A 13,395-nucleotide genomic window follows, 5' to 3' on the forward strand; every position below is an offset into this window, starting at 1 on the left:
TGAAGACCATGCAAGTGTCAGAGCGCCTCACCACTGCTGTCAGCTCAGCAGTGAGTGTACACATCATGTCAACATCATTCATCCCCTGGCATGCCAATGCACACACCTGAATGTAGGATGTCTGCAGATATGCCATACACGAGTACATGTTTGTGTGAGTATGTATATGTGTGTGTGTGCCTTCTTGTCTCCACAGCCTTTGACTATGGCTTCTTGCTGAGCATAAGGGAGGAGGCTGTCAGGGTTCGAGCACTGAACGAGTACCTGCGCTCTCGCAGTTACCTGGCCGGGTTTAGTCCCTCTTCAGCTGACGCTGAGGCCTTTGCGCTGCTGGGCAAACCCCCGCACTCAGAACATGTTCACGCCCTGCGCTGGTACAGGCACATAGAGGCCCTTCAGCAGCAAGGCCCCCAGCCCCCCCCAGAACTCTGCAGTGAGTAGACAGAGGCCCCTGGCGTCAGGGCAGACTAGGCCAAAGCAAGCATGCCGTCTGTAATGTCACCGTAGTCACCGTGTTGTGTAGTAGTACTGTGGGGGGTCCTTCTGCTATGCATTTATAACGGTAACCTTTTCCCCACATTTTTGGTTGGACAGTGACAGTTAGAGAGCATGTGCACCGCTCGCTAGACAATGCATTGAGTTTTTTTTTATTTTGCACTATTGACTTGAAAATAGGCTAGTGTGGCTTCAATGGGCTGCCACTCGAGCTAGTAGAGGCCTTTGTTGTTGTTGTTTAGCCTTTGTGACGCTTGCTAGATACTTCCACATTATGTCAGTATAACTTTCCCATCACCTCGCTGACCTCATAGTCATGGATGTGTGTGTGTGTGTGTGTATGTGTGTGTGTGTGTGTGTGTGTGTGTGTGTGTGTGTGTGTGTGTGTGTGTGTGTGTGTGTGTGTGTGTGTGTGTATGTGTCTGTCTGGAAGCTTATGTGTGAGACAGTGCAGGGTGTCTCCCTATTAAGATTATGCCTGGTGTGATTATGCTGGCTGTGTGTGCATTGCATGCCATTTCTCCGTCTCCACCGCTCAGTGGCTACCCCCACTAACAGGTGTGCCTGGAGGGGCCTGCTCCCAGGCGGCTACCCTTGTCATTCACATGTGTGGAGGAACTCATGAACATAAACACACCAGCAGAGGTATCAGTCCCGCAATCAGAAATGAAAAAGAAAACCCTTCCACAAGTTTGATCCAATCAGCTCTGAATCTGATGATTGTAATGATGAGTAGGCTACTTAAGGCAGGAAGGCCAGTTGCTCTCCAGTTACTACAACTAGTGATGTCATCTGCGTTGGAAAGAAACTGTGGCAGGGTTTTTCTCTTTTTAAATCTGAGCGGGATTTGTGACATCTCTGCATGACAGACACCCTAATCCCTTCACATCAGAAAATTCTGTCTGTAAAAGGTGGAAAAGTTTGACTGACAGAGTAAACGTCCTGCTTAGATTTCCCTTGATGATTTCACCAATTATCTCATCAACCTGGCTTTAACCTGGTAATTAAGACCGGCTTGTTCATTGAGTTGGCTGGAGCAAACATTTTTGCAGGGTTTTTACGTTCTGAACCCGGGTTTTTCCACCTCTGTCTGTCTGTCTACATAATACCGCTTGTGCTAAGGAGAGATGATATTAATAATGTGTTCATGAAGCCCACCTCTCGTCTCTTTCAGCAAAGGGAAAGAGGGTCCAGCCAGCCTGGGCTGCTCCAGAGGGATGCCAGCCACCTCAGCTCAAGCTCTACAACAGCCTCACTCGCAACAAGGTGGGGGTTCAGTGTAGCTGCATGCTTTTTGCTTTCAATTTTGTTTCACTCTCAATATGACTAAACACAACTCTATTGCGGAATGGATGCCCTGTCTCTCTGGATGGTGGAATACTTTTCGTTTTACTTTGACTTTTATTTTAAGAACCAAGAAGCAGTGTTGCGCTCTTCCTTGTGAAAACTGATGACTGAAGGACCAAGACCACAAAAATAGTTGTGCACATATAGATGACATCTTAACTTCCTCAAATATGCTACTTACACTGCAAGTTTTTCATGTGTGCATTTTCAGTTTATTGAGTCATGGTGCTCCCTCATCATTTTTAAGATGAGAGGATATTGCTTAATTTTTTTGCATTGATTGATTGTAGTAGTGATTATTGCGTGTCTGTGTTTTCCAGGAAGTGTTTGTGCCACAGAATGGGAGGAGGGTAACATGGTATTGCTGTGGGCCCACAGTCTACGACGCCTCACATATGGGTCACGCCAGGTAACACTCGCAAAAATCGCAGGCTCACCTACAGCCAGCACCTCATGCCACCAGCAGAGGTCAATACAACACTTTGCATACAACTTACTGGACACTTTGTTGGGCAGCCTTGGCCTAGTGGGTAAGGAGATAGGCTTTAGATCAGAGTGTTGCAGGTTTGAATCCAACCCATGCCCTACAACACCATCCATGGCTGAAGTGCCCTGTAGCAAGGCACCTAACCCCACATTGCTCCGGAACTGTAACCAAGAAAGTTGTTTTGGATAAAAACGTCAGCTAATTGTAATGTAATGTAAACTGGATATGTTGCAGTGCAGTAGTTCAAAGACTGACAACATTTTGGACTTCTTACTGTATTGTATTGATTACCTCTATGTGGTAATAAAACGGTTGCCCTCTTGTTTTCAGGTCCTACATATCTTTTGATATCCTGAGACGAGTACTGATGAACTATTTCAAATACGATGTCTTCTATTGCATGAACATCACAGACATCGATGACAAGGTAAGAGGAGATAACAGTGTGGGCCAAAGCTTGCTCTCAGTCAAGTCAGAAGTCTATGTGTGTAAATGTTTGCATGATAAACAAATGTCAAACACTATTTCAATGTTATATCACATCGTTTTCATAGTGTTCGACCATTTATGTCATTGCACTCCTGCCTAACGAAATTGTAGCTCAACACCCACAGTCATAACCACCTTTTTGTGCAGTTTTTGTTTTGTTATTACACATGACATAATGCTCAAACATCATTATTCTACGGTGCTCTCCAGCTATTGCACAGCTAATTTGACTATCCTATTGCACAGTGCATGTGCATTAAAATCGTACAAGGTGAGCTTTTTATTGTGCTGTTGGTACTGATGTTGTTTTCATCCTGAACTGTTTAATAGATTATCAAGAGGGCCAGACAGAACTACCTTTTGGAGCAATACAAAGAAAAGAAACCTGTGGCATCACAGATCCTGAAGGATGTCCTCACCGCCAGAGAGGTGAGACGGAGTGGGGAGTATCCTCAACACCAAAAGAAAATGGAATGAATGATCATTATAGTTCAACAGTCTGCCCAATTGTTGTGTTTGTCTCTTATTGCTTTGTAAAATTGAAGGAAAATGTCTTCACACTTAAATCCCCTTTGTGTTCTTTTTAATAATAGGCCAAGCTTTCGGTCTACTGACCTTCCTCAGGGCTGTCTGTTATTGCTTAAAATATGTGTCGTGCACTATACCGATATGACAAAGTTAATGACAGAGTTGTTGTAATTGTAATGTTGTGTGTGTGTGCAGCCTTTCAAGAAGAAGCTGACTGAGACCACGGACCCGGATAAGAAGCAGATGCTGGAGAGGCTGGACTCCGCTGTGACGGTGGCTCTGGAGCCCCTACAGCAGGCCGTGCAGAGCGGCGCCCCAGACACCAGCATCCACACACAGGCACAGGTAGGCCAGCATACTCCATCAGACTCTCTGACATAACCACATGAGAATGCTGCTACATCTAAACACACACACACACACACACACACACACACACACACACACACACACACACACACACACACACACACACACACACACACACACACACACACACACACACACACAGGTAGGCCAGAATAGGATGTATGAGTCTTAGGATCTCTGTCATCTCCCAATGTATTGATGTCATACTGATTGCCATAATGATGTTGCAGTCTATTAAACAGAATTTCCTTTTCTTTCACCAGCTGAGATATTTTTTTCCCATGGATGTTCCTTGAGATAATACAGTGTGTTTCACTATGTACACAGTTTCCATGTACAGCAACATACATCAGCAACATACATCAACACATTCAAATATTTCCGTGCTGTTATTCCTATTTTCAGTCCAGCAAACAATATGACACATTTGCACTGCAGTTGACCCACCCAGTCACACTTAAACACTTTGCCTCAGTGTATTTTGGGTTGTTAAAGTTTGCTATTTCATTCATTGCTTCATTTTTTCAAAGATCCTGCTGGAAGAGTCCAAAGATCTGCTTTCTGACTGGTTGGATGCTCAGTTTGGCAGTCAAGTCACAGAGAACTCCATCTTCTCCGCATTGCCAAATTACTGGGAGGGGGAGTACCACAAGGATATGGAAGCCCTGAACGTGAGTACCTCCATTTGCTTATCTATGTAGGAGTCAGAAGGTGTGTACTGCATGCAGGGGGAACTTAAAGTGATGGTTCGGAGTAGATTCACCCTAATGCCATTTGAACCGTGACACCCATCCAGTAGTCCACCTGAAGTGTTTTCTGGCTTAGGCTTACATCAACAGAGGTACCGAGTTATTCGATGTTTATTCTGGATAGCTTGTCACAATCGCACATGGATTCCGGACACTATCTCCAAACTTACTCCACAAAAATCACATGTTACGACACCAAACTTCTACAGTAGTACAAATATGGCCTGTACTCACAAAACGAAGCATTTGTAAATAGTCAAGAAGTTTATTATTATCAACACAAGTCAAATAGCTTTTCTGCTGCTAAAACTGCGCCGGAGTTACTTCCGTCATCTTAGACTAGCCCATAAAAGTCCATATTTGTGCTACTTTTTTTTAAAGTATTTTTTAGGGGCTTTTTGCCTTTATTATTACAGGACAGTATGAGAGTAGACAGAAAATGACTGGGAGAGAGAGATGGGGAAGGATTGGGAAATGACCCCGTCCGGACTCGAATCGGGGTTCCCGTGGTGGGCATGTAAGCCCAAATGTGGGGGGCTTAGCACGCTGCGCCACAGCCCAGACTGCATGTGACTTTCTTATCAAAGGGAATGAGATGGCTTTTCCAGGTTTTAACCCTGGAAATACAGTATACCTTGCAGTGTTATTAAAGTATCACAGGGAAGGTCATATTTGTTGCCCTCTTCAAAAATGCACATTGCAAATGAACATTTTTCCGCATTTGCAGATCCTTCCAGCAGATGTACTCACGCGTGTCAGTGAATACGTTCCAGAAATTGTAGACTTTGTAAAGAAGATTGTGGACAACGGTTATGGGTAAGAACCATCTGCCACTCCCTGTATCACTCAAAAGTACGTATTTATTATGCATGTATACTTGTGCAGACGAGGCCATCACTATTTTGCTCTGATTTGTAGATATGAGTCCAATGGTTCTGTGTATTTTAACACGGCGAAGTTTGACTCGGATCCCAAACATTCCTATGCCAAACTGGTTCCTGAGGCCGTCGGAGATCAGAAGGCTCTTCAGGAGGGAGAAGGTACAGTATGACCTGTCGACTTAGTGCCTGATCATAGTGACGCCTTACAGTGAATAAAGAGGACATGTGTTCATAGAACATTTTACTTACATTTATTGATAGTCTTGTCTGTCTTTTGATTTTACTTACATACCGGTACTCTAGATCAGTTTCATGATTTTTTTATTTGTGTTTTTGTCCTCTTTTTCTTATGTGTAAATTTGTGTGTGAATATGTATGTTGTTGTTGCCTCTTCTGCCCTTGTAGGAGACCTCAGCATCTCTGCTGATCGTCTCAGCGAGAAGCGTTCCCAAAACGACTTTGCCCTCTGGAAGGCCTCCAAGCCTGGGGAGCCCTCCTGGGATTCCCCCTGGGGAAAGGTGAACTTCCAACACTGTTTTTTACATGCTGAGTTTAAGCCTGTGAAGGAGACAGTTTATATGCTAAATGTAGGTACCTTAATACTGATAACAGAAATGTCTTTTTTGCGTTTGATTTGTTACCTCAGGGTCGACCAGGCTGGCACATCGAGTGCTCGGCAATGGCGGGTTCCATTTTGGGAGAGTCTATGGACATCCATGGCGGAGGATTTGATCTTCGCTTCCCCCATCATGACAACGAGTTGGCACAGTCTGAGGTAGATACTGGTGGTAATAGATTATTTGCCCAAATCAGTTACAATAACAATCAATTGTTTCCAATGAATACTTTTGGTCGACTTCATGGTTGTATTGATGGTATCTTTACAGGCCTTCTTTGACAATGACCACTGGGTTCGCTACTTTTTGCACACGGGCCACCTTACGATTGCAGGCTGCAAAATGTCCAAGTCTTTGAAGAACTTCATTACAATTAAAGATGCTTTGGCCAAACACACAGGTAATTATTGTGTAAAACAAAATGTTGGTAAATGTCATCTTCTGTGATTATTGAAGACTACATATTAGCGCTTTTAAATGCAACGAGTAGATAATTTGTAGACCTGTGTTATTTTTTTTTATTACTCTCATTTTTAGATCAATGAACATCAGTTTATTATCAGTTTATTAAATATCTCTGCCTTTGTAGGGGAAAGAATAAGATTGTTTCTTTGCTGAAACCATTGAAAGTATTTTGTTTCACTTTTTTTTTGATGAAGGACTTTTGGCATTTCATAGCATTATAGATTATATATTGTCCTGTGTTTCCCTCCTCCTCCAGCACGACAGCTTCGCCTGGCTTTCCTCATGCACTCTTGGAAAGACACTCTGGACTACTCGAGCAACACCATGGAGTCGGCCATTCAGTATGAGAAATTCATGAACGTGAGTTCTTTATATAACTGTTATCTTTAACCTTGGCTAACCTTAGGTACATGGCACGTTTTTGACCGATATCAATGTGAGTATGTGTTGACTTTTATTGAACTCAAATGGAGCGGTGTGTGCTTGTGGCAGGTGGTCAATCATTAACTCCCATTGAGGGTGGCACTGTTTAAAGGGAGGAGGTGGGAGAAGATCCAGAATTTGTGTGAGTGTGCGTATGTTCAGAGGAGTTGTCGAGCATCCCGTCCACAAGGCTGGACAACGCTGTCTTTCAGTCTTCTTGTGCTGGCGTGCAGGCTCTTCAGTCTCTGCAATGCAGAGGGCTTTACTGCTGAGCGGGTGCAGTCACAGTGGATGTCCTTCAGGGAGGGCAGAGGGAGAGGCAGGCTCACAATCCTCTCAACTGCACAGGAAAACTGTTTGCTTGGGAAATGTTTTACTTTCTTCTGCTTGTTGGACAATCTTGAAACATTTTAGTTCCTGAACACCGCAATGACACAGGAGGTGTGAACATTTCGAAAGTGGTGGGAACCTGCACCATCCTGGTTCTCTGTGGGCCTGAAAACAGCAAGAGATGTGGACGCAGTGGAATTAAATACTGGTTGCCCTCCGCAGCAGCTCCATTATGGCTGACATTGATTGACGTGAAGAGGTGCAGTGTGGTTGTTTTCAGGCCGATCGAGAGCAGTGCCGGTTTCCACACCTAATCTTGAACCGACTTATGTGTTCAAGTGAGTGTTTGTTTGTGTAAGCAACAAACATACCTCAGCAGCAGGTCAATCTGGGTCACACACACACACATGTGGTAAAATCAACAAATGGGAAAAAAACGCTGCTCATTCACCAGTTAGCGTTTTGGTTCCGCTGCAGGAACTGGTACTGTTTTTTAAAAAAAGGAAAATATTCATACTATTTATTGTTGATTGATGGAACTGCAAACTTAATTGCCCACTGATGGGATTAATAAAGTTTTCTGAATCTGAATCTGGCACTGCTGTAGCTGGTATGAAAACTAGTGTGTAGTCGTCGTGGGTCAATAAGGTGAAGAGGAGAGGCTCAGTAGCCCACATCCTTTGGGAGCTCTGCTCTTCCTGACAGGAAATCCAGTAGCCAGGTGCATATCGTGCAGCTGATGTCTAGACGGTCTAGTTTCAGCATGAGTTGCTGGGGGACAGTTGTGTTGAATGCACAGCTGAAGTTTGTGAATAGCATTCTAACAGACAAGCTATGGCCTAATACCTCAGGAGTTTGTCTTGGGTTTGGAAGTTTAACAGTTTGAATAACATGGATGGTTTTCCACCCTCTCATCCAGTGTCCTTTCACCTAATCCCACATTGGTCTAAAGACTGCAAACAATACTGTGTACCCTACATCCTACAGTACACTTTGTTGAAGTTGAAAGTGTCTGGTAAGTGTATTACAGTGTAATGTAGTGTAACACTGGGGTCTCTAGTGCTTGGGTGTGTGAGAAGTGAGGACTGTTGAGAGATCATTAGTGGTTCAGTGTTTAGTGCGGTATGCAATTGGAAATGGGTCATGGGTGCGGTTAAAGATATTCCTTGATGTGATCCATGACAGGCCGGTCAAGACACCTCATAGGGATGGGGGAGAGCGCATGTGGACGCTAGTCATTAAGGCAGGAGGGAGATGAGGGAGAGGTTTTTCTCAGCACAGGCAGGGACGTAGTTGAACGCTTTGAGGCACATGGGAATGACTGCATAGCTCAGTGATGTGTTGAAGATGTCTGTGTCTCTTAGTACTCCACCATGGATGTTTCAGGAGCCAAGGATTTGCTTGCAGTCAATCTACCCTGCTAATCTGGTATCATAAAGAGATTACAAACCTAGGATTTTAAGATATCTTGGCAACATGAGATATAGATGCCATTTACCTTTACATGATGTCAAAATAATTATTCTCCCTAAATGCTATTTTTAGAAGGATTGCCGGTACATTCCTAAAGTGTTGTGTTTCTTGTGTAAAACATGTACTTATATTTGTGATTTCTGCCTGTCTACAGGAGTTTTTCCTGAACGTTAAGGACATCCTCCGGACCCCCACTGACATCACCGGCCAGTTTGAGAAATGGGAGGCTGATGAGATTGATCTGAACAAGAGGTGAGAAATCCTCACCAATGTTTTTTTTTGTACTGTGACCTTTCATAAATCTTTCCAATCTTTTTAAACCCTTTGAATCTCTATACATTGCTACAGTGGCCTGTGCAATGTGGATTGTGGATAGAGATGTTTGTTGTGTGAATTAGCTATTTAAAGAGGTGTGTGCGTGTGTGTGTTCGTGCGTGCAGTCTCTTCGACAGGAGAGCAGCGGTGCACGAGGCCCTGTGTGACAACATCGACACGCGGAAGGCCATGGATGAGATGCGCTCCCTGGTGGCCCGGAGCAACACCTACATCGCCAGCAGGAAGGCCGCCAAGCTGCTGCCCAACCGCATGCTGCTCCAGACCATCGCCCTCTACCTCACCGACATCCTCAAGGTCAGCCACAGAGCATTGAGGAATCAACCCTTTCATGCAGAGGCAATATTATAAGCTTGTTGTCAGTGGCGGAACAATTACATACAGGGCCCCAGGGCAAACCATCTATAGGCCCCCTCCATACAGCCTGCCATGGTCACAGTAAGGCCCCCAACACCAATACAGGAGGGCCTTGGGGCAAATGCCCTGCTTGTCCCCCCTATAGCTCTGCCCCTGGTTATTGTTACCAAAATGGTAATGAGCTTGTCAATCTGTTACTTAATACTCGTTATTGGCTATTTGGTTATGATGTAATTAAGGCTTTGTCAGCAAACAGGCAGTGGGATCGCCAGTGATCCCATCTCCATCAAAGGGCTACAGGGCTGAAAAAAATGCTACTATATACAGTCAAATACAACATCCAGTACAGCATTGCTTCCCTTTCCAGAAGCAGAATTTGAATGAATACAGTATTCTCAGAATGTTGACCTTTTTTTTTTGACTTGTTAAAAAAAAGTAAATTTCCTAAATCTATTGCACCACTTTTAAGGCAAAAACATGGCTTAGGTTTTTGTTTGCAGAATTGTGAATGTTGACTAATGCATCAGTTTGAGTTGGCAAATAAATTTTAACTTTGTTATTGTATTTTTATAGACATTTGGAGCAATTGAAGGAACCGAGCCCATTGGTTTCCCTGTCGGAGGAAGTGGCCAGAGTGCTGATGTAAGTGCATATACTGTACTTGGACCAATTACACGTTCTGAATGATCAGAACCAATGAGCTAGGTATACTGTAGATGACTGAATGTACATTATCTTACATCAGTATCCTAATTATGTTTTTCTCTGCAGTTGGAAAGCACTGTGATGCCCTATCTCAAGGTCCTGTCAGATTTCAGGGAAGGAGTTCGGAAAATCGCACGTGAACAGAAAGGTACGCTAGTAGTTCACCTAATACTTGCTATAAATAAGGCTTTCCTAATCCGCATGTAATACAGACAGCCCTGGTTTTGTGTGGTGAACTGTATGGGCTCTGTTTTTTTTTTTTTTTTTAGTTACTGGGGTCCTTCAGCTGTGCGATGAGGTGCGTGATGATACTCTGCCTGAACTTGGCGTCCGCCTGGAAGACCATGAAGGTAATGTGTGTGTGTGTGTGTGTGTGTTTGTGTGTGCGCGCGTGCTTGTGTGTGCGAGTGTGCGCGCACGTGTGTAAGTGTGCATACTGGTGTTTGTCTATTTCTGATCATTTAGCCTTGCACAATACCAGGTTGCTTCCATCTCTTGCCCCTACAGGATCCAGCATTGGTACGGCATGCTCAATGCTCACTTCTCATGTCCACAAAGGATAGAGTGTGTATGTGCATATGTGTGAAATGTATCAATACATGCTATGTTTTCTGTGTTTAACCTGACAGTGATTTCTCTCTATATAAAGCGAAGAGTTCCATTATTATTACTTTGTAATTACTTTGTAATCATACTTGTTTAATAGACCAAAACTGAACAAAAAACCATTAGATGGAATTAAAGGAAAGGATGAAAAGAAAAAGTAGTGTTCAGAGATATGTGCATCATATATAGTGCATCAGATATATGTACTCCCTTTTCCATTTATTTTACCCCATAACTATAAAATGGATGTTCTCAATGTTTTTCCTGACCTCTTTCCTCCCTTCATGTTCTACAGGACTTCCAACGGTGTTGAAGCTGGTGGATCGGGAAACTCTGATGAGGGAGAAGGAGGAGAAGAAAAGGGTAGGCATCCAGTCCAGGCCCAAGCCAACCGGGTTTCCTCTTGCAGGAAATGGCTGCCTATAATACGTCTACAGTATCAGCACAGTGCTAATACAAAAGCTGTCCTTCAGCAACTGAATTATCTGTTCTCGCTTGTAAGGCGATCAGCCCCCTCCGCCAAATGGAAAATGCACCTCAACATCCCAGGCCTGCTCAAGAGAGCAAAGAGCAAGAAAGAGCAGGGAGAGAAAAGATCCTCCAGTCAAGTCATGAAAAATGTATTCAATCCTGTCAATATGAATGGCGGTCTTCGGAATATATTGTGAGGACTCGTGTTGCACGTGGCAATTGTTTGGGCATAGTCCGACCACTTATGTGGGCTTAGCTCCTTGGAACACTCTGGAACTCCTTAAGCTCAGCAGGTGGATAGCACAGTCATGTCAACATTTGTCCAGCTTTCTTGACTGCTTACAAATAACACCTTAGCTGAGCAATTCATCTTAAGTTCCCTGAAACAAAGAGAGCACAAAGAGAATAAAAAATGAGTTTTAAATTGTTGTTGGCATTGAAAGAGCATGGTCAGGTGTGAGTTGGACACTTTTAACATCAGTGCCCTTCACCTAAGTGCAACTGTGACTGTCAATCATTTTTTCCCCTGAAGTAGGCTTTGTTAAACAGCTGTTGGAGTAAGCTGAGTTGAACCTTTATTCTGTAGGTTGTATGTGGTTTGTTGTTTGTTCCGATGTAACTTTCACACACTGTCCCTGCTTTTGGGAACTTCTTAAAGAATGTCTAATGTTCTGTTCATCCTGCAGTTGGAGGAGGAGAAGAGGAAGAAAAAGGAGGAAGCCGCAAAAAAGAAACAAGAGCAAGAGGTAAGCACATGGGCAGAGTTTTTACATTTCGTTATGCAACACAACTAGTACAAGATGCCCAGGGCCGGATTAGCATGGCCAGTGGCCCTCAGGCTACAAGTTATTGTAGGCCCCCTGAGTCATCATGGACTGTTTTTGTTATGTACAAACGTGGATGTTGTTGCAGCAAAATTTCTAAATGAATAAGCAATTAAGTCTGCTTCTTAAATTGAGGAATATTTAGTCAGTTCTTGATTAAGATAGCTCCAATGACATCTTTTAAGATGGAAAATAGAGCTGGGGTGCTATATGTTTACATTGCCCTGTCAGTATTCCATCGCACTGTGTTGCGGAAACAAATATTTCATGAGATTAAAAAACAAAACAGAACAAGGAATGACTGCTCATTATTCACTTTATTCTTTTTTTGTCCACATGCAGATGGCTAAACTGGCCAAGATGAAGACTCCACCCAGTGAGATGTTCCGCTCTGAAACAGACAAATACTCTGCTTTTGATGACACTGTACGTTTGTTTTCGCTTCTTTTGTTAATACATGTCTATTATTCTTGATGATGCATTACTTATTACTCCTCTTTAGTTATGTTTGTGTTGCATGTGACACAATGTGATGTATGTGACGGACCACAGTCAGTGTTTCAGCACCTGGCGCATTTGTTTCTTTTAGCCTGTGTTTCTGCTGACTAATGTGATTTTACCACGTTTCTCCCTTTAGGGCTTCCCCACACATGACACAGAGGGCAAGGAACTAAGCAAGGGACAAACGAAAAAGCTCCGCAAACTTTACGAGGCACAAGAAAAGTTACATAATGAATATCTTCAGATGAGTCAGAATGGCAACTGAAGAGTCTGGGAGAACAAGTCCACTTGGCCCTGCCCTGCAATCCGCCCATTCTGTGTGCCCTTTTCTGTGTCCAGGTGTGCTTGTCAAATTGAGGCCTGCAAGATGCCTGCAATCTTTGTGTCTTTGGACAGAATCCAGGCTTTGATTTTCCACATGGTTGGAACATTGCTGAAAAAAATAATTCCCTTTATTGTGGGGTCATGAATTGTGATTAGAGGACATTAAGTATGAGTAGAACGGTTTAAGGGCATCAGGACAGTATGTTTGATGTGGGTGATACTGAGGTATTCAGACTGCTGTGCCTCTCATTACAGTCAGTTTCTGCTCCTTCTTCTGCAGGATTCTTCTGGAAGTTTTCTGTGGTGGTGACATTAAGCTATTGACGATTTCCAATAAATGTTTCTATGAACTTTAAGAGCAGTAATAATAAATGCTTTCTTTCAAAAAAGATAAAATGAATCATTGACTTGAATCATTTATGAAAATGAAAATGAAAATTGCATTCTCCATGTAAGCAACAATGCTAGAATTTGACTGGATAAACAAACAAAATTATTTTTTAATCACTTCATTCTTAATTATTTATAATTTATAATGTCTGATGACTTTTGGCAACAGATTCCAGCACTTTTCAGTAGAGTGCTGAGTTTGAGATTTTGGTGTCCAAAAGTAGACTTTTG

At 43.2% G+C, this 13,395-nt stretch overlaps 1 protein-coding gene across 3 annotated transcripts in view; it reads left to right on the forward strand.

The window, feature by feature from the left end:
• Positions 1–13,174, forward strand: part of cars1 (cysteinyl-tRNA synthetase 1) — a 28,693-nt gene extending 15,519 nt beyond the window's left edge. For 2 of the 3 annotated variants that reach the window (XM_063189281.1, XM_063189280.1), the window contains exons 2-22: positions 1,670–1,761; positions 2,163–2,251; positions 2,660–2,756; positions 3,149–3,247; positions 3,542–3,691; positions 4,246–4,386; positions 5,192–5,280; positions 5,383–5,504; positions 5,751–5,863; positions 5,992–6,120; positions 6,233–6,362; positions 6,684–6,787; positions 8,808–8,905; positions 9,094–9,283; positions 9,917–9,985; positions 10,115–10,196; positions 10,318–10,398; positions 10,950–11,017; positions 11,812–11,871; positions 12,292–12,375; positions 12,587–13,174. In XM_063189281.1, the coding sequence (XP_063045351.1) occupies positions 2,238–2,251; positions 2,660–2,756; positions 3,149–3,247; positions 3,542–3,691; positions 4,246–4,386; positions 5,192–5,280; positions 5,383–5,504; positions 5,751–5,863; positions 5,992–6,120; positions 6,233–6,362; positions 6,684–6,787; positions 8,808–8,905; positions 9,094–9,283; positions 9,917–9,985; positions 10,115–10,196; positions 10,318–10,398; positions 10,950–11,017; positions 11,812–11,871; positions 12,292–12,375; positions 12,587–12,715 (2,049 nt within the window). In that variant the 5' untranslated portion in view covers positions 1,670–1,761; positions 2,163–2,237 and the 3' untranslated portion in view covers positions 12,716–13,174. Of the gene's footprint in view, positions 1–196; positions 434–1,669; positions 1,762–2,162; positions 2,252–2,659; positions 2,757–3,148; positions 3,248–3,541; positions 3,692–4,245; positions 4,387–5,191; positions 5,281–5,382; positions 5,505–5,750; positions 5,864–5,991; positions 6,121–6,232; positions 6,363–6,683; positions 6,788–8,807; positions 8,906–9,093; positions 9,284–9,916; positions 9,986–10,114; positions 10,197–10,317; positions 10,399–10,949; positions 11,018–11,811; positions 11,872–12,291; positions 12,376–12,586 lie in introns of all 3 variants that reach the window. The other variant, XM_063189279.1, reaches the window with a different exon arrangement.
• The last annotated feature ends 221 nt before the right edge of the window (positions 13,175–13,395 follow it).

This window comes from Engraulis encrasicolus, chromosome 22 (genome assembly GCF_034702125.1).
Source record: "Engraulis encrasicolus isolate BLACKSEA-1 chromosome 22, IST_EnEncr_1.0, whole genome shotgun sequence".
NCBI classification, from domain to species: Eukaryota; Metazoa; Chordata; class Actinopteri; order Clupeiformes; family Engraulidae; genus Engraulis; species Engraulis encrasicolus.